General features: G+C 40.8%; 1 protein-coding gene across 8 annotated transcripts in view; it reads left to right on the forward strand.

Annotated features, from left to right (window-relative positions):
- STARD13 (StAR related lipid transfer domain containing 13) overlaps positions 1-21486 on the forward strand; it is a 308068-nt gene extending 286582 nt beyond the window's left edge. For all 8 annotated transcript variants that reach the window (XM_048933947.1, XM_048933948.1, XM_048933949.1 and 5 more), the window contains 8 exons: positions 1724-1883; positions 7095-7293; positions 9375-9582; positions 10519-10633; positions 11400-11621; positions 13571-13788; positions 18219-18395; positions 18764-21486. In XM_048933947.1, coding sequence (XP_048789904.1) covers positions 1724-1883; positions 7095-7293; positions 9375-9582; positions 10519-10633; positions 11400-11621; positions 13571-13788; positions 18219-18395; positions 18764-18881 — 1417 coding nt within the window. In that variant the 3' untranslated portion in view covers positions 18882-21486. The remainder of the gene's footprint in view (positions 1-1723; positions 1884-7094; positions 7294-9374; positions 9583-10518; positions 10634-11399; positions 11622-13570; positions 13789-18218; positions 18396-18763) is intronic.
- The last annotated feature ends 917 nt before the right edge of the window (positions 21487-22403 follow it).

Here is a 22403-nt window from a genome sequence, read left to right on the forward strand (position 1 = left end):
GATTTTGTGATTCAAAAAGAAACATCTGCTGATAGTATTTCATGTATTTGATATTGTTTTGTTTGTGCTTTAAAAGAACAGTTAGAACAGTTTGAAGAATTTTGAATACAAATAGAAAGACACACACTTTACCCTAGGTCTGGACTTGCATTAAAGTGAGCTTCTAGTTGTAACAGCTGTAACACCTACCTGGTCACTAGGACAGTGGAGTCAGGGTAAGATGGACAGGAATGGTGGCAACATGGCCCTTTTGTATCCAACCAGCTACAGAAATCTACATACTGACCCTGATGGAGCATACAGTCTAAGGCAGCCTGGAACAGAAATGTACATACACAAGAGATTGTAAGTATCTGAGAAATAATGAAAAGGATTTTTTTTCTCCTAATACATGGATTCTGTGACAAAAAAAATAATATGACTTGACATTTACATTATGATTTCCACTTTCAAAAGACTTCACCAAAATTGCCATAAATTCTTCTGAGGGCTAAATGAGACAAGTTTGTGTTCAGAAGTGGAGAAATAGATACAAGGGACTACATGTGAGAACCACCTCAAACACATCACTCCAAAAATTTGTAAGTCTAATCTGAGCAAATCAGGTTGGCTGCCTCTGTGGTCAGTGGAAGAAGACAGGCAACCTCAAAAGCAACTCATTCCATCCACGCCAGAAGGTTTGGGTCAATCTCCAAAGGTGTCTTACTCCACATTGGTTGTAGAGGCAGTCAGGACTGCTAAGTCTTTGTGAAATCTTTGTGAAAGAGCTAAAATTCAGTAAGGTGAGCCCCCAGCTTGCAGTTCTCTTTTGGTGAAGTTCCCTTTGTCTAGGTGACAACTTGTCTGTGCTGAAATGAGTCTCACTTTACGCAACACCAAACAGGCAGATTAGAATACAGCAAATTCTAGATTTTGCTGTTTGTACTGAGGTTTCCTTCCCTGACAAATCTTTCTTCAGTTTATAATCTGTCTCTTAAAAATTTAGAAGCAGTGGGACACTATAAATAGCTTAGATCTATATGTTGTTTTCTTTCAATAGGTCATTTAATCTTAGTTTTATTTCCTTCTCACACGGAAAAGAAAATCTTCATCATATTCAGGTCATATTCTTTTTTTTTTTTTCTTTTTAATTCCACTGTAGTCATGACTCTGAGAGGGGGAATCCAGTTTCTTTCATTTTCACCATTGGTTACGGAAGAAAGCATGCTTAACAGCTTCACTTAAGTAACTTGGCTAGAATCAACTGTATGACACCAGGGATGTGTCAGACACGTAGGGATTTCCCACCAATCCTTTATTACTGTAAATTGTTCAACGATGGAAATAAGTTACGTAACTAATACCATAAAACATGGTTCAGTACACAAGAGAACTGAACTTCCTTTTCTTTTAGATACCCGCTCCACTATCCTGTGCTGTTCCTTTGAATCCTTAATAGATGTTTTAAATTATGTTGGTTTCAGCTGGATGACAACTGCACAGTAAATGTGTTTTGCTAAAGCTAACTGTTATGCTATATCTTAGAGCCAGACGCCAACAATCTATAAAAGTTGTTAAGATGTCCACAGATTATACAGATTGTATATTGCCCCTTGAAAATTACTTGATCATCTTTATAAAATAGGAACTGGTCCCAGTTACCAATTTCTGCTTGCAGTGTTACTCAGAAATGCTCTGTAAATATTCAAATATTTTGATGCACTCTGTTCACATCAATTTTCAGGTCTGTACCAAAGTTCATGAAGCGGATGAAAGTCCCTGACTACAAGGACAAGAACGTCTTTGGCGTGCCTCTGATAGTTCATGTCCAGAGAACAGGACAGCCTCTTCCCCAAAGCATTCAGCAAGCACTACATTACTTAAGAGGCAACTGTTTAGATCAGGTGAGAACTTTGCTACCAGGAATATGGTTGATTTTTCTATAAAAACTAAGCAAACAGTGGTGAACCTTTTTGTACTTAATATCAGAATTATTTGAAAAGTCTTATAGCTCATGTTGGGCCCAGATCTCTTCCATTGATTTGATACTTGGTACCAATACTGATCGTTTGTTATTTTGGAATTTGTATTCAACGCATTAGTTGAATTCTTGTAGATATGACAGTCCTGATGACTTGTATACAATGATCTGCCTCTAGGAGTGATGTGAGATTTTCATGTCAATTGAGTCAGTCCTGGAAGAAGCTCAGGAGTCCCTTTTTCTACTTGTATTTGCAGTGCTTATGCTTCATTTTTGCCATTAAGAGTTAAATGCATTCACCATTTCACAAGATATGGTACAAAAAGTTTTATTTACTTAGCAAAGAAAAAAAAGTCCAAGAACAGAGAGCAAACTCAGCAAAATATTCCAAGTATTCTGTTGACAAAGTCAGACATATCCAGATAGATTTGGGTCAGCACGGGTTCAATGCCAAAGCCATTATGGTACATTTCCTTTTATAGCGTTCTTAGCTGCAACAAGCCAATTGGGGGGCCTGTATGCTCAAAGTATTTTGGATGTTTTCGTTCCCTTTACTTACAGAGCAAGGACATAGTCATCATATTTTTATTGTTCTTCCACTAAGAATGATGAACATAGGGTTGAGAGAAACCCCCTGGCTCACTGAGTTCAGTTCTTTACTGTTGTTGGCATCATGTCATATAACCTCTTCTGTAAATGCTCTTTGATAGTTTCAAGTTCAAAAAGGAGCAACCAGCATTTTAGTCTGCAGACATTCCTGGCTCTGAGCAAACAGGGTGTGGGTGGAAGTGGTCAGTTCTGTTTCTGATCCTTATTCTGTCTGCTGTTCAAGTTGTAATGTTTATAGAATCATAGAATCTTCATTGGAAAAGGACCTTCAGGATCACCAAGTCCAACTATCAACCTGACCTACTGTATTCCATCGCTAAATCATGTCCCTTATACCGTACCCACTCATCTCTTAAGTACCTCCAGGTACTGAGACTCCACCACTTGCCAGGGCAGTCCCTTCCAATGAAGAAAATCTTCCTCATATCCAACCTAAACCTCCCCTGGCATAACTTGGGACTGTTTCTTCACATCCTATTGTCACTTCAGCAAAGAGACCAACACTCTACTTGATGCAGTCTCCTTTCAAGTAGCTGTAGTAGTTGAAGAGAGCAATGAAGTCTTCCTTTAGCCTCCTCTTCTGCAGTCTAGCCTTATCCTCTTTCCTCAGTCACTCCTTGTTTTCTAGACTCTTCTGCAGCTTTGTTGCTCTTCTCTGCACACACTTGAGCAAATGAATATCTCTCTTGTAGTGAAGGGCCCAAAACTGAACACAGTATTGAAGGTGCAGGTTTACCAGTGTTGCATACAAAGGGACAATCAGTTTTCTTGTCCTGCTGATGATGCTATTTCTGATACAAGCCAGGATGACATCGGCCTTGGACACCTGAGCACGCTGCTGGCTCATTTTCACTCACCTGTTGACCAGCATTGCCTTGTCTTTTTCTGCTGGGTGACTTTCCAGCCATTATTCTAAAAGCCTGTACCACTGCATGGGGTTGTTATTACAGAAGTGTGGGATCTGACACTTATTGTTGAATGTCATGCAGTTGGATTCAGCCTGTTGATCCAGCTTACCCAGATCCCTCTGCAGAGCCTTCCTGCCCTAAAGCACATCAACAATCTCGCCTCACTTGGTGTTATCTGTAAAGTTACTGAGGGTGCACTCTATTCCTTCATCTAGATCACAGATAAAATTGTTAAATAAAGCTGGCCCCAGTAGTGAGCCCAGGGTAGTGCTACTGCTGACTGTCTTCCTACTGAACTGAACCCCATTCACTAGGACTGTTTAAGCACTGGCCATCCAGCCAGTTCTTCACCCAGTGTCTGTCCAAGCCATGAACAGTCAGTTATTCCAGGAAAACACTGTGGGAAACTTTACTAAGATCCCGGAAAGCAACACCTACAGCCTTTCCCTTATCTATGAATGGGTCATCTTATCACAGGAGATCAAGTTAGTCAGGCAGGACCAGCCTTTCATAATCCCATGCTGCCTGCTTCTGATCACTCAGTTGTCCTATATGTGTCTTGTGATGTTATGTAACAGTCATCTTCCCCAGAACGGAAGTCTGAACATTAAATGTCTAGCTGTGAATCACATCTGTTTCCTTCTACAGCTAGTGGGGAGACATAGGCAGAACTTCTTGTCATTTCTTTCTGTTGACTACAAAGAAACCGTATACTGGTCAGACCTTGATATCTAACTCTTGGGTGCTGAAAGAGAAGTGAAATGAGATCTCTCTTAAAACATGAAGTACAGGATACAAGCGGTGGGATGGATACCTTGTTGAAAATGCGTTGGTAGAGGATGGAAGTGAAGATTAATAGAGAAAAGTGAAAAAAAATACACTGAAGAGCTAACATTCCTGGTTATCTCTGTGTTAAGCTGTTTTTGTGGACTGAGCTGGGAAACCCCGTGTAAGAAAAACAGTGAGGCAGCAAACCTAGAATCAGTGATGAGACTGGAGGAGAAGATAATTGTCTAAGCATGAGGAAGGGAGATGGGGAGACAGGAATGGGCCAATCAGCCAAGTAATAGAGCAGTAGGAAGAAAAAGTAAAGACTGGGGAGTAAACAAGGAAGAAAGTAAAAGGGAGAGTAAAACCAAAGAGGAGGAGAAAGCTCTCAAGAGATTTGAGACAGTCAAAAGCAGTGTCACTGGGAAGTCTCAGGGAAGTATCTGTGCCAAGAGGGAGGGTTTGGTTGCTGGGAAGCATCAGAGCTACTTGAAGGGTCATTTCAGCTCAGCTTGAGTTTCCCCTCAGGGTGGAATTGGGAATAGAAAGTGAAGTACAAATCAGGACAATTTAAAATATCTTCCACCAAAAGCCTTTCTGGGCCAAAAACCTCCAGGCAACTCAGTTTCTCTGCTTTAAAGTCATTCCTTTTGTTCCCATTTAATTCAGAATCTCCAAATGCCTGTCCAGAGGTCTAAGCAGCCTCCAGTCCTCCCAGCAGCTTGTTTGTGTGTCTGTTCTGTGCATTGCAAAAGTCCTGAATAGGCATCAGAGCTTCTGCACTTAGTAAAGTTGAGGTTGCTGTAAATCATTGTAAGATCTGGCTTCTGACACCGAAATGCCTAAAGATGATACGAGGATCCTCACCGTTAGTTGTAGAATATATTACTTGGTTTCAACTTGGGAAGTAGAAACTGCTATGCCTTTGTCAACTGCATCTTTATTTCTGTCATGCATCATATGGCTGCTTGCAGGGCAGATGATCCACAGCATGAGGATAATAAAGAGATTGGGCCAAACTAATCGCTGATAAATCACTAGATTTATAGTCTCATTTTTATTTATAGAATTTTGAAGAACAGAGATGAAATATCTCTTCCTATCAAGAGAAGAAGTGGTTCTCTTTTGATTAATAATGAATTTATTAAAAAAAAAAAAAAGAGTTCAGATGAATATCATCAAATAAAAGCAGAGGTCGAGAGTAGCAGAATGCTGTCCAGCAGGAGATGGCACTGGTGAGATCTGATGTCTGACCTCTTGCATCAGACATAGCTGGAAGATTTTAAAGCTGCTTTATACCAGAAAGAGCGCTTTCCATCCAAAGCAGTGAACTGAGCTTTTGCTCTCGCATTTATCTACCACATACCCAAGTTGTATTATTTGGATAGGATTAATGTATGTCCTTCTGCGTCTTCAGAACACATTTCTATGAGGAAAAGGGATTTGAAGGGAAGAAGAGAAAGAGAAAACCAAATGAAAAGAGTCAGATGCCCTTTTTGTATTCTTTTGTTAAAACTAAGGAGAGCTTCACCTGTGAAGGGAGATACAATACACAGGATGTACAAAGGGCAAATTCTGCTTCTCTAATCCCTACATATAAATTTAGATCACGAGCGGCACTGCACTCACAAATAAGAAGGCATACAGAGGAACAGCTCACTGCCACTGTTTGCAGTCTGGTGTAATAGTTCATCTCCTTATAAACGAATACATCTCCTCTCGGAGCTGCACAGTGTGTGATTCATGTCATCTGTGCTATTAATGTACAAGCTAACAAAAGTCCTAAGTACCTTATGATTGAAGTGTTCTAGAGAGGCAGTTCAGGATGAGCATGTACCCAGGTGACCTCTTTGCTGGCAGAAGTGAGAGGATTAAGGATGAAGGGCATACTTCCTTGCCTTTACACTTTTTACTTAGTGGAATACAGTGGAGAAAACTGAAGAGTGAGACAGCAGACACAGAAAAGCTGACATCCAAGCCATAAATGTGCTTTTTTATAGATCTTTCTCAATAGTTCACCTTTTCCCCTGCAAAAATGAAGGCAAAACAGTGCTTACACTTTCCAAATGAAAGCATGGAAACTCGGGAATAAATAATGTGGTTCAGGCTCAGGAATTCGCCCCAGGGGAATTCCACTTGTGAGAACTTCTGTAGAAGGGCAGCACCGCTGTGAAGGCACTTGCAGGCCTCATTTTAAGAATTACCACTTCCTCTAGAACAGAGAGCAAACAAGATAAAAATGTATCTTAGTGACACTGCACAAATAATCCCTCTGCAGCCTCCACTTTCAGACTGGGGTTTTCAGTGGAATTTGGGGTAAGCAGAGAGCAGGAAGGGGAAAAAATAGATTTGGTCTTGATTTGAAAGCTCAACCAGGATGTACTAATCTGTTGCCACGGCATTTATTACTTAGCTGAGCATAATATTTTCTTGTTAGTCTTCAAAATATATACTCAAATAAAGACGAGGAACAAGATTCTCAGCTGGAGTAAATCAGCAGGCAGTTTCCAAAGCCAAGCAAGCCACGCTGATTTATATCAGCTAAGCATCTTGCTTATACTCTTCAAGCAACAGCGTAACCACATGCACTCTGAGTGCTCCATCTACCATCTGATACAGATCTGTAGTGAGGTTAACTCTTACAGTCCCATCACTAGAGCATGCAATTGTGTACAAGACCATAGGCAAGTCATGGCTGTGGCATCTACAGGAGTTCCTCTTGTTCTTGTTCTAGTGTAAAGTAAGCAAACATAGCTTTTGCTGCAATCAAAACCTCCCATAAAAGGGAATTTTTAAAATATTTTAAATAACTTTGGTTTTTTGTCCCATTCCACGTGGCACCTTCTTAGGTGGGTCTGTTTCGAAAATCTGGAGTGAAGTCTCGAATCCAGGCCCTGCGTCAGATGAATGAGAGCTCCCCAGAAAATGTCAACTATGAAGACCAGTCAGCATATGATGTAGCAGATATGGTAAAGCAATTTTTCCGTGACTTGCCAGAACCCCTCCTCACGAGTAAGCTGGGAGAGACTTTTCTACACATCTACCAATGTAAGTAGCATGATATTTATTACTGCATACAGCTCAAAGTTATTGTAAGTTATGGAATCATAAATTCTAAGTAATTTTGATGTGTTAACGCTGAATGGAATTCTTTCTGTTCACCTCTGAGGTGCATAAAAGAACATCTCCACTCTCAAAATACTTAGCTGAGAGATTTTTAGAACTGTCTAAACTTGGCAAAATATTGGGAGCATGCAGATCTTAAGAAGCTTTAAATGTATTCACCTTGCAGTCAGGAAGACAGCAGAAAGACTGGCCATGAACATTAAAAATGTAAAAGACTTCCCTTTGTGCCACATTTCTTTAAACTGTGAGCCCATTTTGTGTGCATTTTAAATATAAGTGAGTCTTTTGAGCATGGAGAAGCATTATGCCCGTGAGAATGCATTCCTGCGCAGTCTGGTCCTTCCTGTGACTTGATTATTTGAAAAGCTTTTATGTGAAGATCTCACAAAGAAATAAAAAAGCCACGGATTTCTTGCTTTCATTTCAGCATCAGGATATGTCTGCCTATGTGCACATCAGTGAGCTTGTTCATAAAAGAAACAGGAATTATTGGTGCTCATAAAATGACAATCATAATTGCTTCCATCGGTGAACTGACTGAGGAGAATACTGGTGTCAAAAAGGATGTGCTCTACATGTCCTTGGAAACAGATTGCTTTTAAACTATTGCTCAATGAAAATTGGAGTGTCCTATCTTGGCATGGGAGAGATTGCAAACAAACAACACAGAAATATGGCAGATCTCAATGCCATCAGTGTTATTAAGTCTGTAGCCAGAAAGAATCCCATCTCCACGTCAGGAGCCTGGCATTAGGATTCACAGCAGCCAAAAGGCTGAACAGTGAAACAGTGCTACCAGCCAACAGAAGATGCTGTAGAAGGGGGCACAGGCTGAGTCTGCACTGATCTGCAGTGAGAAATCTGAATAACTGTATACATTTGTGAGAGTAAGAATAAGGCTTGGAAAGATATTTTTGTGTTACAGAAGTATTTTGAAGGAATTCAGGAAGTCTTGATCTGTTTAGAATGAGGTGAGAACAGGAAAAGATGGGCTTTTGTTGACACCAGAAAACAATGATTGGATTAAAAACAAGTATCAGTGTTTTTTTTTCTACTTGACCAACAACAGATATGTTTTTCTGTTTTAGATGGTACTGACAGAATCCCTTTCACAGAAAGAAAAATGTTCAAAATTGCTGGGATACCAATTGGATTTCATAACGTCTGCAATTAAATAAAGTTGTAGCTGGGACGTTTTCTTCCCATTCATTCTGTTTAACAAATTATTTCTGTGAGGTTAAAAAGGATTTTTCCTCTCTTAGTTTACTGGCAGGGGATTTCTGGTTCTCTGGGAGTTACTGAACATCTTTTTCAGATATCCAGGATGTTTTTCATGTACCCAAAATGGTTTGATTTGCTATAGCACAGCAGAGTGGAGATGAGATTAGCGTCACAGTCTATGTGGCTTAGCACTGATGGAACTTTCTCCATTTCCCTAAAGCCCTTCATTGCCTAATGTTTACAAACCTCTGAGATGAGAGGCAGAGGCTCCTCTGACTTCCCAGAAAGACCTGGCCTTGGTGCTTCTTGAAAATCAGAGACATTGCACTGTGTTCAGTTTATCATTCGTGTCTGAAAGCTTTTAAAATAAAGGGCTTGTGCAAGATTAACAGGAAGAGCTTAAAAGGTGGCTGTACCCTGTACAATAAATCTACTTTTGTTGTTTTTCTTCAATTGTATAGAGCATATGTAACATGGAGAGGAAGGCTCCAAATCCAAACTGAGAAAACTTTTAGAAATGAATCTGAGATGCTGTTTAAGCATATCCATTACTTCTTCCATTAAACTGTGCTACAGTTTAGAACATTTTAGTATCTTTCAGAAGCTCCCCTAGGTGCTTTGAACCGTCTTCCCAAGGGACAAAAGTAACCTGAAAAGTACCAACTGAGTGCTCCTTCCATAAACTTTAAATGAAATTCAGACTCTTTCTTGGTAAATGGCCTTCCCAGCTATTTCTTTGATCTTACAGTTAACCCCACTGAACATCACTTGCTTTGCTGCAGATGTCCCCAAGGAGCAGCGGCTGCAAGCCGTGCAGGCAGCCATCATGCTGATGTCAGATGAGAACCGAGAGGTTTTGCAGACACTGCTGTGCTTCCTGAGCGACGTCACCTCTGTGGAGGAGAATCAGATGACTCCAATGAACATAGCTGTTTGTCTGGCCCCTTCCCTCTTCCATCTCAATATAGTGAAGAAAGAAAGTTCTCCAAGGTAAGTTTATTCTTAACACTATTAGTAAGCCTGTCCTTGACAAAAAAAAAAGCAATACAGGATAAAATTTTCCAAGGTGTCTGCTCTCTGTGACATGTTACCCAGGGCATGGCTGCAGCAAGAGGGAAAAGCAGACACTGAGTAGCCAGAAGCGCATGCACTGAAGGTATTTTTGCAAGCCCAGCAAGGTGTTTCTGTCCGCATAGTGTGAATATGCAAGTGCCAACCTTTCATGCAAATTTTCACTGATGTATTAGTGAGTTTTACATTAGTAATGTTGTCTTCTGTGAAGAAAAAGAGCTTGATTTTGCTCTGGGTGAAGTCAAAGATCGCTCATGTTTTGAAGGATTTGAACACATAGTCTTTCGGTCAGTGGATGTTTGCAGAAATGAATGTTTGCAGATGCAGTGCTTGTTAAAAGAACAGGCTGGACAAATGCGGGATGGCAGATCAGGAAATCTTGATCTCGTTTGTATCGCTGAGTTTATTTCAGACCATGTTAAGATGTATAATGCGGTGAGTGTAGACTAAGCAGGACACAGACCTGCTAAATGTAAGTGGTCCCAACTTGATGTCCCTTCTGACATTTTTTCCTGTCTGATTTAGAATACACTGAGATTTATGGTTGTGTACATGTATAACATTTTCTGAGAAAGAACTTCAAGCAGTAGCATTGTGCCTGCTGGAAATCCTTTCCAAAATATATAATGCCTAATGCAGGACATGCATAGTCTTTTCTGCTTTATCTTTGCTGCAATAATGCTTTAGGTACATTTTTCCTTTAAAAAAGGCCCAGTGGTCTGAACAGTCTTTGTGATAAACAGAAGTTTAAAGATAGACTTTTTGCTCTGGTGTTAAGAACATCCTGCCACTATGTTTGCTTTTGTATTGAAAAGATGCAGCTCTTTTTACCTGAGATATTGAATTCAATTACAGAGTAATACAGAAAAAATATGCAACAGGGAAGCCAGATCAGAAGGATCTCAGTGAAAACCTGGCAGCTACTCAGGGACTTGCTCACATGATAATGGAATGCAACAAACTTTTTGAGGTGAGTGAGAGACTCAAACGGCATTATTCATGGACACATAATGCAGCATCCTTTGAAGTATTTATGTTTATGCTTGCGTTCTCTATCTCGCATTAGCACAGAGATTGATGGTGCCTCACTTATTTGTAAACTTGCTGCATCTGAAATTTATCTATCTCATTTCTTTATGATTGTTCCCTTCTAGCATTTGAAGATGCTGCTATTAAAAATGCAGAGTAATTATTCTATGGCGGTTTTCAACTCAAAAATTAGTAAATCTTAGTTTAATTAAAAACAAAATATGCTGTTTTAACATTTCATTTTATTATAAAGCTTTTAGTGCATGAATTAAAACTAATCCATCTCAAAAAGAAGAGCTGATACATTTTCTTTCTTTGTGTCATGCAATAACATTAAAATCACAGGGGGAGATGTAGTCATTCCTGGAGCTGCTTTGGCTGAAGGACTAGGAGAGGTAGCAATTGTAAATCCCCTCCCTGGAAGCACAAAGCAACATTTCTGGGGACCGGCGGGTAATTCAATTGTATTGTCATAGAGTCAATCTGTCTAACATGGTTTTGCATGAGTAATGTTATTCTGACCCATTGACTGTTCCATTATATTACCTTGATTTCTCAGTAAGGCAAAAATAGCTATCTACTTTACTGACTGTAGGCTCATTGCAATTGGACACTAAGTGATCTGTCAGCCTACAAAGCACTGCCTTAAGGAAAAGATCTCAGCAAGAGATTTTCCCTGTGTGATTTCTCCCACTTTTGTGATGCAGGTCCCACATGAGATGGTCACTCAGTCCCGAAACTCCTACATCGATGCAGAAGTGCATTCTCCCACCCTAGATGAACTTGGGAAACAAGTGGATGAGGAAGGAGGGAACTACCAGATGTACCTTGAAAATCTCATGCAGAATCTCCACAAAGAAGCAAAAGACAAATTCAAAGGATGGGTCACATGTTCCAGTATGGAGAATACAGAACTCGCCTACAAAAAGGTAATTAGGAGAGAAGTGGAAGAAAAGGTAAAGAACCAAAAGTGAAATAAAGCTATGTAGCTATGGGACCCAGTGACTTGCATAACTAAATATATATCCTTCCATTTGCTGATAGTGATAGTCCAGGGCTGCTGGAATTATAAAAACAGAATGGAGGCCCACACACCAGAATGCCTGATGTGGGGAGGTGGAGGCTAGGGTTGACTCTGGCATTGTAGGGAAAGTAGTTACACCAGTACAGGAGAGACCTGGACATACAGGAGAGTCTGGTGGAGGGCCAGGATGATAAAGGGACTGGAGTACCTCTGCTCCTAGGAGAGGTTGAGAGCTGGGACTGCTCAGCTTGGAGAAGAGGAGGCTCAGGGAGATCATTATTCTTAAATCTCTGAAGGGAGAGTGCCAAGAGGTGGGAGCCAGGCTCTGCTCAGTGGTGCCCAGTGCCAGGACAAGAGGCCTTGGGCACTAGCTGGAATAGAAAATGTTCCCTCTTAACACCAGGCAGGTGGCACAGGCTGCCCAGAGGCTGTGAGATCTCCTCCTTGGAGATCTTCCAAAGTGGTCTGGACATGGCTGGTCGTGACATTTGGGCACCCTGCTTTGGGTGTCGCTGCTGGAGCAGGGATTGGACCAGGTGGCCTCCAGAGGTCCCTTCATGGCTCAACCATTCTGTGATACTGTGAAGGGCACTGGAAGGAGTGTGCAGTCTGGATGGTGAGGGGACAGGAGGCAGCATTTGCCTGTTAAGTGCAATTCCTTTGTTAGCACTGAGAAATCACAATTACTCTGGTATACTGACTATATATACTCTGGTACTCTGACTATAGTCAGCTTCTCTCTGTGACCCTCTGGGGAGGTACTGTGGGAAGTTTTGGAGTGGGGAACAGGGCAAAGGTGAGAGTAGGATATGGGAGTGGGGGATGCTGGGGAATGGGACATGGGTATGTCTAGTGTCAGGGGCATGGGGACTGAAGAGAGGACTAGAAGTCCAAAGTGGGAGGACTGGAGAACTGAGATCTATGGGGAAGAGGAGTTAGAACAACATGAAGTAATATAAGATGGAAAAGGTGGGAGCTGGGATTCTGGGAACATGATTCTGGGTCTGTGGGAGATGCTGTGGGTTTCTGGAGCACTGGAATTTATATGTGAGGATGCCAGCATTGGAAGGTGCAGGAAGACAAGCCTTGCAAGATCCAGTTGACTCGTTTGCTGCCTGAAATACAACAGCCCTAAAACCACACAGAAATGCTGCATATGAAGAATTCAGGTTATTCATATTGCACGTCCCAGCACTTTCTGCTCCCTTATTGCTTGCTATGAAGGTGTAACAGTATCCATGAGTTACAAAGACTTGGCAAGTAGCTTATGTTTTCCTTCTTTGGGAGGTGCTTTCCCAATACTCTCTTGCAACTATTTTGAGGAAGAAACACCTGTGTATCTAACACAGAAGTGAATCAACTTATTTTCTGTTCCTTCATGTTCTGTTCTTCCGCTCGGCGAGCTGACCCTCAGTTCTGGCTACTGCATCAGGTTGCCCAGGGTGGTAGCTTTGTTTCAGAGCAGCGTTTCAGTCTGGTTTCATCTGTTGTCACTTTTACACATCCACATTCTTCACTGTACATGGGTTGCTTGAGGTTAAAATAGTGTCCGTGACACCAGAAATAATCAAGCAGTCCCACTGGTATGACAACTGGTCCAGATATACATTGGTGTGAAAGCAGAAGGACTAAATCACTTTGGTTTTCCACCCAGGACTAGTATGCACAAGTTTTTACATGCAGAGAGAAGCAGTAGCAATAGTAGTGATGATTAGCAGGGAAATTTGCATGCTCTCAAGCTTCATTTTAAGCTTAGGCCAGATAACCATACCAAGATTTTATCCTCAATTATTCTCTGCTGAGTGTTTGCGTATATTTGCATGGAGTTTTATGTTCTTTGCTGCTTTCCTCCAGGTTGGGGATGGGAACCCTCTAAGGCTTTGGAAAGCCTCAGTGGAAGTTGAAGCCCCACCATCAGTTGTTCTGAACCGAGTGCTGAGAGAACGTCACCTTTGGGATGAAGACTTCTTGCAATGGAAGGTTGTTGAGAGCCTGGACAAGCAGACAGAAGTTTACCAGTATGTTCTGAACAGCATGGCTCCTCATCCTGTCCGAGACTTTGTTGTTCTAAGGTAAGCTAAAGGCAATTCTCTGATATCCTTGCTGTCCGCAGTGCAGACAAGCAAAATCTGTTCTTATCTCATCTCAGCCTTAGTATCTGTAAACTGTGCTTTGAGAACTCTACTTCTGGGCAGCAGCATTTATTTCTTAAACTGAATTAAAATTACACACCTAAAGCACGCTGACCTTTTCTCTGATGTAATTTGAGCAGCACATACTCCTGAGACCATAAATATTATTTATTCCTTAGAACAGATGTCTGATAATAGCTGCTGTTCTTTTAGCTTTGTTTGTTGTCAAAACAGTGCAAACAGAACCCAATTGTTTTTTACATTGCTTTTGCTGTCCTCTAGGGAGTGTTTCGTGTTTAAGAGCTAAATGTTTAGTGAAGAAGATAGCAATGCTTTTAAGCTGAGGGTCTTATATAGCCTCTATATAAGTTGTTATTTTAGATTTGAGGTTGAAGACTGTAGACCAAGAAACGCAGAAATACTAACCCATAAAAATTATAGTGTGGGAATGAACAGAGACAGCAGATTTGTGCTCTGACTGTTTTCAGGGGATGAGATCTGTCAAAGAAACGTATAGCTGTATATCAGTATTCCAAATTCAGCCTCAGTTCTACCACTGTCTACGTGCCCATACGGAACAAACAAAAATATATTCCTCTAAAGTACATCCTGCCTTTGAAATCCTTACCCTTTTCCTGCGAGGAGCTATTGTGGAGCTGCTGACATATTTCACTTACAGGGTCAGTCCTGCAGTTACTTATTTCAGGATGATTTTGTGTGTTCCCATTCTCGGTCATTGCTTTCTTTGACTAAAATGATGTGCCAGACAAATACTAAGCAGTTTTGAGAATGGAAATAGTCCAGTGAGTCAGAACTGTATTAGAAGGAGCAAAGATTGACGGAAAAGGATGAGCCCAATAAAATATAATTTTAATAGTACATCTCTTTTATGAACTTCATTATTCTCTTGGAGAACTATAACACGCAGATATTGTTGGAATGGAGGAAGAATTATTGGAACTCTTGGAGGAAGATTTTTGAAATATTTTCTGTAAGACTTCATAATGTGAAAACTAGTTCTCCCATTACTCTATTTCCTTTGCCTTCCCGCAGAATATTGGGCCAAATTAATTTAGTTTATAATTGATTTTCTTATATATTATCAGTTTATACAAGTGATAAATTTGACCCTCTGTTTAGCACCCAGAAGAGCTTCTGGGAGCGGCCAGGAGGTTTTGATGACCATAATTCTGTCCTCTTATTTGCCACTTAATTCACTATTAGGTTTCATGGTGTTTTATGTTCTTTAAAGACCTGCTGTGCAGTCACATCAGTTAAAGCAAAATCTTGCCATCAAATCCTCCTTCGTTTCACTATCCCAGGCAGAATGACCCCTAAGGACTGAAATATATATCATAAAACTGAATCCTAGTGGGCTTTTGAGGTCTGGAAACAGCCGTCAGGCAGATCTGTCACTTTCTGTTGTTTATCTCTTTTGATTTATGTCAAGTCTAGAGCAAGGTTAGCCAGAGATATCGCAGTCAATTTGATACATTATGATCGGTGGGAAGTGAACAGTGAAATTGTAATTCACCTCTGGGGACATGAACAAATATATTTTAACAGACTGTTGTTTTCCCCTTTCCAGTCAAACTGGTGGCTCTAAAAGGATAAACCTCATTGTACTTTGCTTCTTAATTTGGCAGGGGATTAGGCTACCTTGAGGGTAAGAGCATAGGGCCAGTGTTTCATATACCTGGGATCTGAGGCAATTTTCAGCTGCCCTGAACTTACATCACTTTTTGTTCAAGATTGCTCAAGTGTTTAGCATTAGTTAAGCCTTACTGCATGTCTGTGAGCTAGGTGTCATACCTATTTTTATTCCTGCAGATATTTAGAGAAGCATGGTAACCAGCCTAAATCTGTATAACCAAGAATAGCAATTGTAAGTCTTCTGCAAAGTCAGATATACATCGTTTTCTACTTCAGAAATGACACAGCCAAGTGTCACACAGTTACCAAAATGATGTGGTCACAGCTGAGCACTGTGCAGGTGGTGGCATGGCTCAGCATCTCACAGGAGAGACCTCGTCATGTGTTGCATCTCCTAAGAATAATTCATCATTTTTAATGATGTACATACACATGAAATCAGTATTTTTCTGAATTTTCCTGAAGTGCAGCTCAATTTCATGTCAAAAATGCAGAATGTTAAAGTATCTGTTGTCCAGATTTCATCAGTCCCTGAAAACTGCTCACCTGCTCATGCATGCAGCTTCCCACGGTAGCTTAATCCCTATCTCAGACAGTCTGTGGCAAGGTGATGCACGTAATGCAATGCAGTGGAAATTTCTTATTTCCACAGCATAGGAAAATAATACAGACTATCCTGTGAGATTCCAGGCAGACAAGAAAGACGTGAGACACCAGGAAATGTAGAGAATTCCAACAGAACAAGAAAAAAATGTTAAGTATTAAAGTCTGGATGTCCTGAACCTGTGAAAAGCGTCTGCAGCCTGTCAGAGAGGCTAGAAACTTGGGAGATGGAAAAGATGAAACAAGTGATGGTGCTCAAAACAAAAATATGTCATAACAAGCCAGCCTGAAATTTGGTAATAAAGAAAATAAGAATCTGTAATTGGCTGACAAATGTGGTGATGTGCTCATGAAACTTGACAGTTATTATTTCTTTCTGAGTAAAATTTGCTCAGTAGTTTTGTAACTCTGGTGAAAGAAAATGCCCCTTTCTTCCTGTAAGGAAAGAGAAGATAGAGCCTAGATCCTATTGAGAGAAGAGGTAGAAAAACACTGCTTCCAGGGACTGCAGAAGCATGTTGGTTCCTCCTGTATAGCACTGGAAAAAAGAAATTTTTCATGGAAGTGTCTCTTTCTGGAGTGACAGAAGGACTGAAGCAAATGGACACCTTTGTGCCGGGTGATACATCCCTCTGGGATACTTAGATGTTGGTTCAGATGTTTGTTTGACAGCAAACTGAAGTCTGCCAAAGGAAAGGAAGCCTCAAATTCATTATCATTCCTAAGAGAGTTAACGTAAAGTTTCAACCTTTGGCTATTGCAAGAAATTAACCATTAAAGACTGTATTTTGACATTGTCACTTGGAGTGTGCAATGGCAAATTATAATAATGCAAGTACCATCAGCCACATGAGGAGTCTTTGCCTCAGCTGCTGTGCATCAGTGGATATTAGCAGTAGAACACCCTGATAAAACATGCTGCATTTATACATAACATCTCCAAGATTGCTGTACATTCATATCATTGATTGAATAATTGCATAACTGAAAGGACACTGTTTTTTTTCAATCCAGATGCCCTCAAATTGTGTTCTGGGAGTTGCAGGAGCCAGCGAGAATTTCTGATGTGCTACACTGTATTTGCTACTCTGTAATAGTCTGCATGGGTGCAATACAACATTTCAGCCTTTGCTGGATGGCTGATGCTCACTTTAAAGCCTTTCCAAAGCCTATGAAAATGAGCTGATTCCTACTTCAGTGGTGATAATGTCACTGGGAAGTGCTGTATCCCATCCGTTACTGTGCTGCACACAATCTGACTTCTCACTCCTGCAATAATTCAACTTGCTTAGAGTCAGATGTATGGGCAAAGTGATAGCCTGTCTGCCTGCAAATGGCTGTCATGTCTCTAATATATGATGGTTACAAAATCCCTGTGGAGGGAAGCAAACTTTTTTCTACCTCATGCCAGCAGCAGTGTCAGCTGTCCCAACTCATAGTCAGATTCCCAGCTTGTTGGGGCAGCAGAACCAGGTGGACACTGACTTTAAAGAAAACAATGCAGATAGCATTGATTGCAAGATCTGTCCCTGAGTCTTTTCAGAAGTTGAGCTTTCAGGGGGTTGATTAGCCTCATTCTATGCCAAGATATCCTAATCTCCTAGCAGTTCATAGCAAAATTATGGCAGCCACCATTAAAATTAACACATTTCTGGGAGGATCTAATGAATGAGCTTGATAAAATTTCTGTATCCTGTTTTGAGCAACAATCCCAATGGACTTGTAACACAAAACCCCTTCAGGAATTCACAGGACATAACAGGCAACAATTCCATAGACAAAGTCAGTTAATGTGTCTGTGAGAAGTGGTTGGTTTCCTACTCCCTTGGTTTCTCATGGACATCTTGTACGTCGCTCTGCCAGTTGCCTGCCTCAGTCTTGTCCACTCTGTCCATGCTCTTGTGTCAGCACTACGTTTCAGCTTAAATACGTCTCTTCTCCCACTCTTGTATTTTTCCCTGCATGTATTTATAGCCAATATTCTGTCATCAGCCTTACAAGGATGTGGCTTCCTGGCCTTACAAGGATTAGCAAGAAAACAACCAGTAACTTCTCTTCTGTGTCTCCGAAAGACAAGTTACTAAAGTGATTCAATCTTGAATATGTTGCTGCAGGACGTGGAGGACAGATCTGCCAAGGGGAACATGCATGCTGGTTGCCATCTCTGTGGAGCACGAAGAGGCTCCTCTTATGGGAGCAGTGCGAGCCATCGTGATGGACTCTCAGTATCTGATAGAGCCGTGTGGCTCAGGAAAAGCCAGGCTGACCCATATCTGCAGAATCGACCTAAAGTAAGTATCCTGTCTGCAAAATGCAGATGTTCATTCAGTGAGGCAAAATCCTCCATCTCAGAGAGGGGAGGTGTTGGGAACAGATGGCATAGATAACAGCTTTGCTGTTTTGTAGTCCTCTTGTGGACTTTTCTATCCACCAGGCTCATTTCTATGTTCAGCATATACCATTGTTATGATGTGATCATAGAACTAAATCTGGTTGTTTGATAACAGCAAAGAAGCACTGCTTACAGTCACAAGTACTCAGAGTCCCCAACAACACCATGGGTAGCGGAGAGTAGAGGCCATGGCAAGACCCTTCCTGTGGAGTACAGTTCTTGTGCATTTGGGCTTCTCAGTAACTACACCTTTTTTTGTTTCTGCAGAGGACATTCCCCAGAGTGGTATAACAAAGGCTTTGGACATCTCTGTGCTGCAGAAGTTGCCAGGATCAGAAACTCATTTCAGCCTCTGATTGCTGAAGGACCAGAAACAAAAATCTGAGGAAGTGTTTGTGGAAATGTGTACGTGTAAATCAGGGTATGGCAGAGAACAGGAAGACAGAAAGCAGAGATCTTTTTTAGGTTACAGAAGTCTGACCAGACCCAGGTCTGTACAAAGCTGAATTTTATAGGATAGTTCTTTTATTCTGGAGACTTTGCCTCCCACGTCCCTTCTGCATTAATTTTAATTGCTGAAGTAAAATTTTCTTCAAAGACCTTTTATCTTTATTGTTTTAAAATCATACTATTGCCATGACTTGTGTGTTACATAACTCTGGTATTTAAGGGCTTCTAAGAAGCATATTTTAATTGTAAATAAATTATGTACAGTATGTATATATTTATATTATATCTATCTATATATATGTATATGTATAAATTAATTATTTTGTATATAACTCAGTGCTTTCTAGAAGTCACTTGCATCAGTTGGACCTTAAATGAATCCGTCACTTGTTTCTTAGTGTGTCACTGCTACATAAGCTGTGTTTGCTGTTATCACAGGGCTACCAAGCATAACCCATGTGATAACAGAAACGCCTGTTCTCGGGTTTGTTTTGTGTTTGTGTGCTACGAGAAGGTACCTAGAAATAGATGTAGAAGAATTAAGAGAATTAAGGAAGAGGGAAGTGGCTGTAGGTTAAAAAATAATGAGCGGATCCATTTTGACAGATACAGTGCATGGAGTGTAACAGAGACATTTTGAAGGCCATTTATATTCAGCTACAGAAAGTTTTGACTGTCAGTACAAGGAGATGTTGGAAACTTAGCTATTGCCTTAATTAATGGCCTGTCTGTCACTAGAGAACCTCACTATGTCAGTGTTCAGTGTAACTGCTCATTCTTAGCAAGTACAAGATAACACTTTGTGTACTGAGGTATCTGAAATCAGACTGGTGAGTTAATAAGCTGTAAATCTTTTGTTTAGCATTTCATCTAGGCTGCGAGGAAGTATTTCTGTGTTGTTCTTTCCTTCATCCATAGAGGTAGCTCATTATTAAGAAGCTCCATAGCAGATTTTCTACATCCAATGGACACAGAGATGTACGGATGAACACCATGCCTTTTAGTACTCTTCCTATAAAAATAACTAAACTTTTTGAAGCTTTTAAACACATCTCAGAGATGTAAAAGATTAAATGCAGACTATGCTTGGGAAGACTGCTTTTATAGTAACAGCAAGCAATTTTGTATTATATTGCACTGATCTGCATGGTCCTGCCTCTGTAGGCATTGGTGGGAGCAGGATCAGCCCCTGACTATGAGGAGTAGGAGCCATGTACGCCTGTTATATCGTTTCATTTTCAGGGACCTATTATTTGCTAATGGATGAATGCTTTAAAAGTCGTAATAATTATTTGTTGATGTTACCATTGAGGCAGGGTTCTCTTCTGTTTTTAACTAACCTAAGACCAAAAATGATATTACATCTATGATTCAGTCAGAATGTACAAGCCTGTTAACATTGTTCATTAATCGCATTTGTTCACCTTGTATTTATTTATTGCTGCATAAACCAGTTGAGACATTCATAGCCAGTGTTTTTACTATCCCTTGTCAGCTGCTGCTCTCTTTGTCTCACCCATGTTCTGTTGAGCTTCTTGGACCTCGGTTGCCTATGAGCTCAAATGTTGAGTTTGTTGCCAACGTTCACAGAATCATAGGATGGTTTGGGTTGGTTTAAGATCATGTAGTTCCAACCCCCCTGCTGTATGCAGGGACACCTTTCTGTAGACCAGGTTGCCCAAAGCCCCATCCTGCCTGGCCTTGAATGCTTGCGGGGAGGGGGGCATCCACAACCTTGCTGGGCAACCTATTCCAGTGTCTCACCACCCTCACCATAAATAATTTCTTCCTAATATCAAGTTGCAACAATTGTTGCAGCATGCAAATATTGGGAGTTTTCAAGTATTAAGAGATAAGTGAGAGCATGTGTACCCTATGTGCTCTCCATGAGGTCCTTGTTCTCCCATGCAGGCATAGAAACCACCCACTACCCACATCCAGCCTTTCCCCTGCTGCCAGTGGTTGGGACTGCAATCCCAAGGAGCAGCACCTCCTCCCACCAATGCCTGTAGCCATGGCAGCAGATTTCATACCAGCTGTTTTCCAAAACAGGAGCAATTAAAGTGCTTCTGCTACATTAGTTTGCATAAATGGATACAATTGTGCTGCAGATTCTCTGATACTGGGAACGGCAATTGTCTGACACTAGATTCTGAAAGAATTGAAGGGAAAACCTGGACAGTGGTTTTATCCTATCTGAGAACTCATCACTCTGCTGGAAGGGGCCCTGTGCCACTGCCACCATTAATAAGGTGAGTTTGTCTTCCTGCCATTGCAGAAGCTGTCCTATGCTCCCAGCATCTCTAAGCCATGTATCAATGAAATACATTTTTGTTAAAAGGCACATTATGCCATCTCTACCATTCAGCTACCACAGTACTATTGTTATGTTGCCATTGAGAATACATTATGACGATTATGTTTTGAAATGTTATATTCATATCAATACCTCATATTTTTACCTCATCTGTTGGTATCAGTCATTTAGTTGTAAATAAATCATTGCAGAATTGAATAAATTTGCATACATTAAAGAATGACTTCGTTTGATGTGTTCATTTCATCAGATGGCTCAGGACAAAATATGTAGCCATTGCTTTCTTCACTACAACCTGCTGTGCACTGAGCTTTTCTGATACAGGACCTCAATAACTACTTTGAGCTCAAAATGATATTGTTGTCTACCATGTTTTTTCTGTATCATAAGCATACCAGAACTTCATGACAAAGATGAAAGATATGAGGATAAGATATGGGAAAAGCATTTTCCAAAGAAGCCAGAAAGTTGGAAGGCTGACTTGAGAAAGGTGAACTCAGGTCTCCAACATACTTACACCCCTGATTCCAATGAATCATGAATTCAGCCATGTTTCTGCACCTACCTACTTTTCAATAAGTTGTGTGATCTGTGAGAGTGTCATTGCAGATAGGATGCTGAATGTTGGGTTCACGTTCTCAGATGCTGGCTGTCTCAAATCCACCATTGCCAAAGAGAAAAATGGTGCAACAGCAGGATAGTGATTCCTGAGGTTTGTCCTACACATATCTACAGGTGGAATTTACTTCCCTCTGGATGGGCCTCTATCTCTCCAACTGTATTTAATTATCAAAAGAGAAGGAATCTCAGCAAACTGGATGCTGAATAGGGAGTCAGCTATGAGAGATCATCTAGGAGGGAATAAATCTTTATGTCCCACCATTTACAGAAAGCTAAGTATTACAATTTTTACTAAAAGAAAGCACTTTTCTCCAATTCTCTGCCATAGAAAAGGTGAGCAGCTGTGTATGTTTATTTTTTCTTGCAAAAAATTTACATGTGATGTGATGTGTTCTCAGTTCCTTTCTTACCTCCACTCACCAGTAGTGATTTCAGGACATTATAACTCTTATGGCACAGATTCTTCAGCTCCTGGTATGTGCAGCCTTTATGATGTTGAATTCTTGGGCAGCATCCTCG

Source organism: Lagopus muta, chromosome 1 (assembly GCF_023343835.1).
Source record: "Lagopus muta isolate bLagMut1 chromosome 1, bLagMut1 primary, whole genome shotgun sequence".
NCBI lineage: Eukaryota > Metazoa > Chordata > Aves > Galliformes > Phasianidae > Lagopus > Lagopus muta.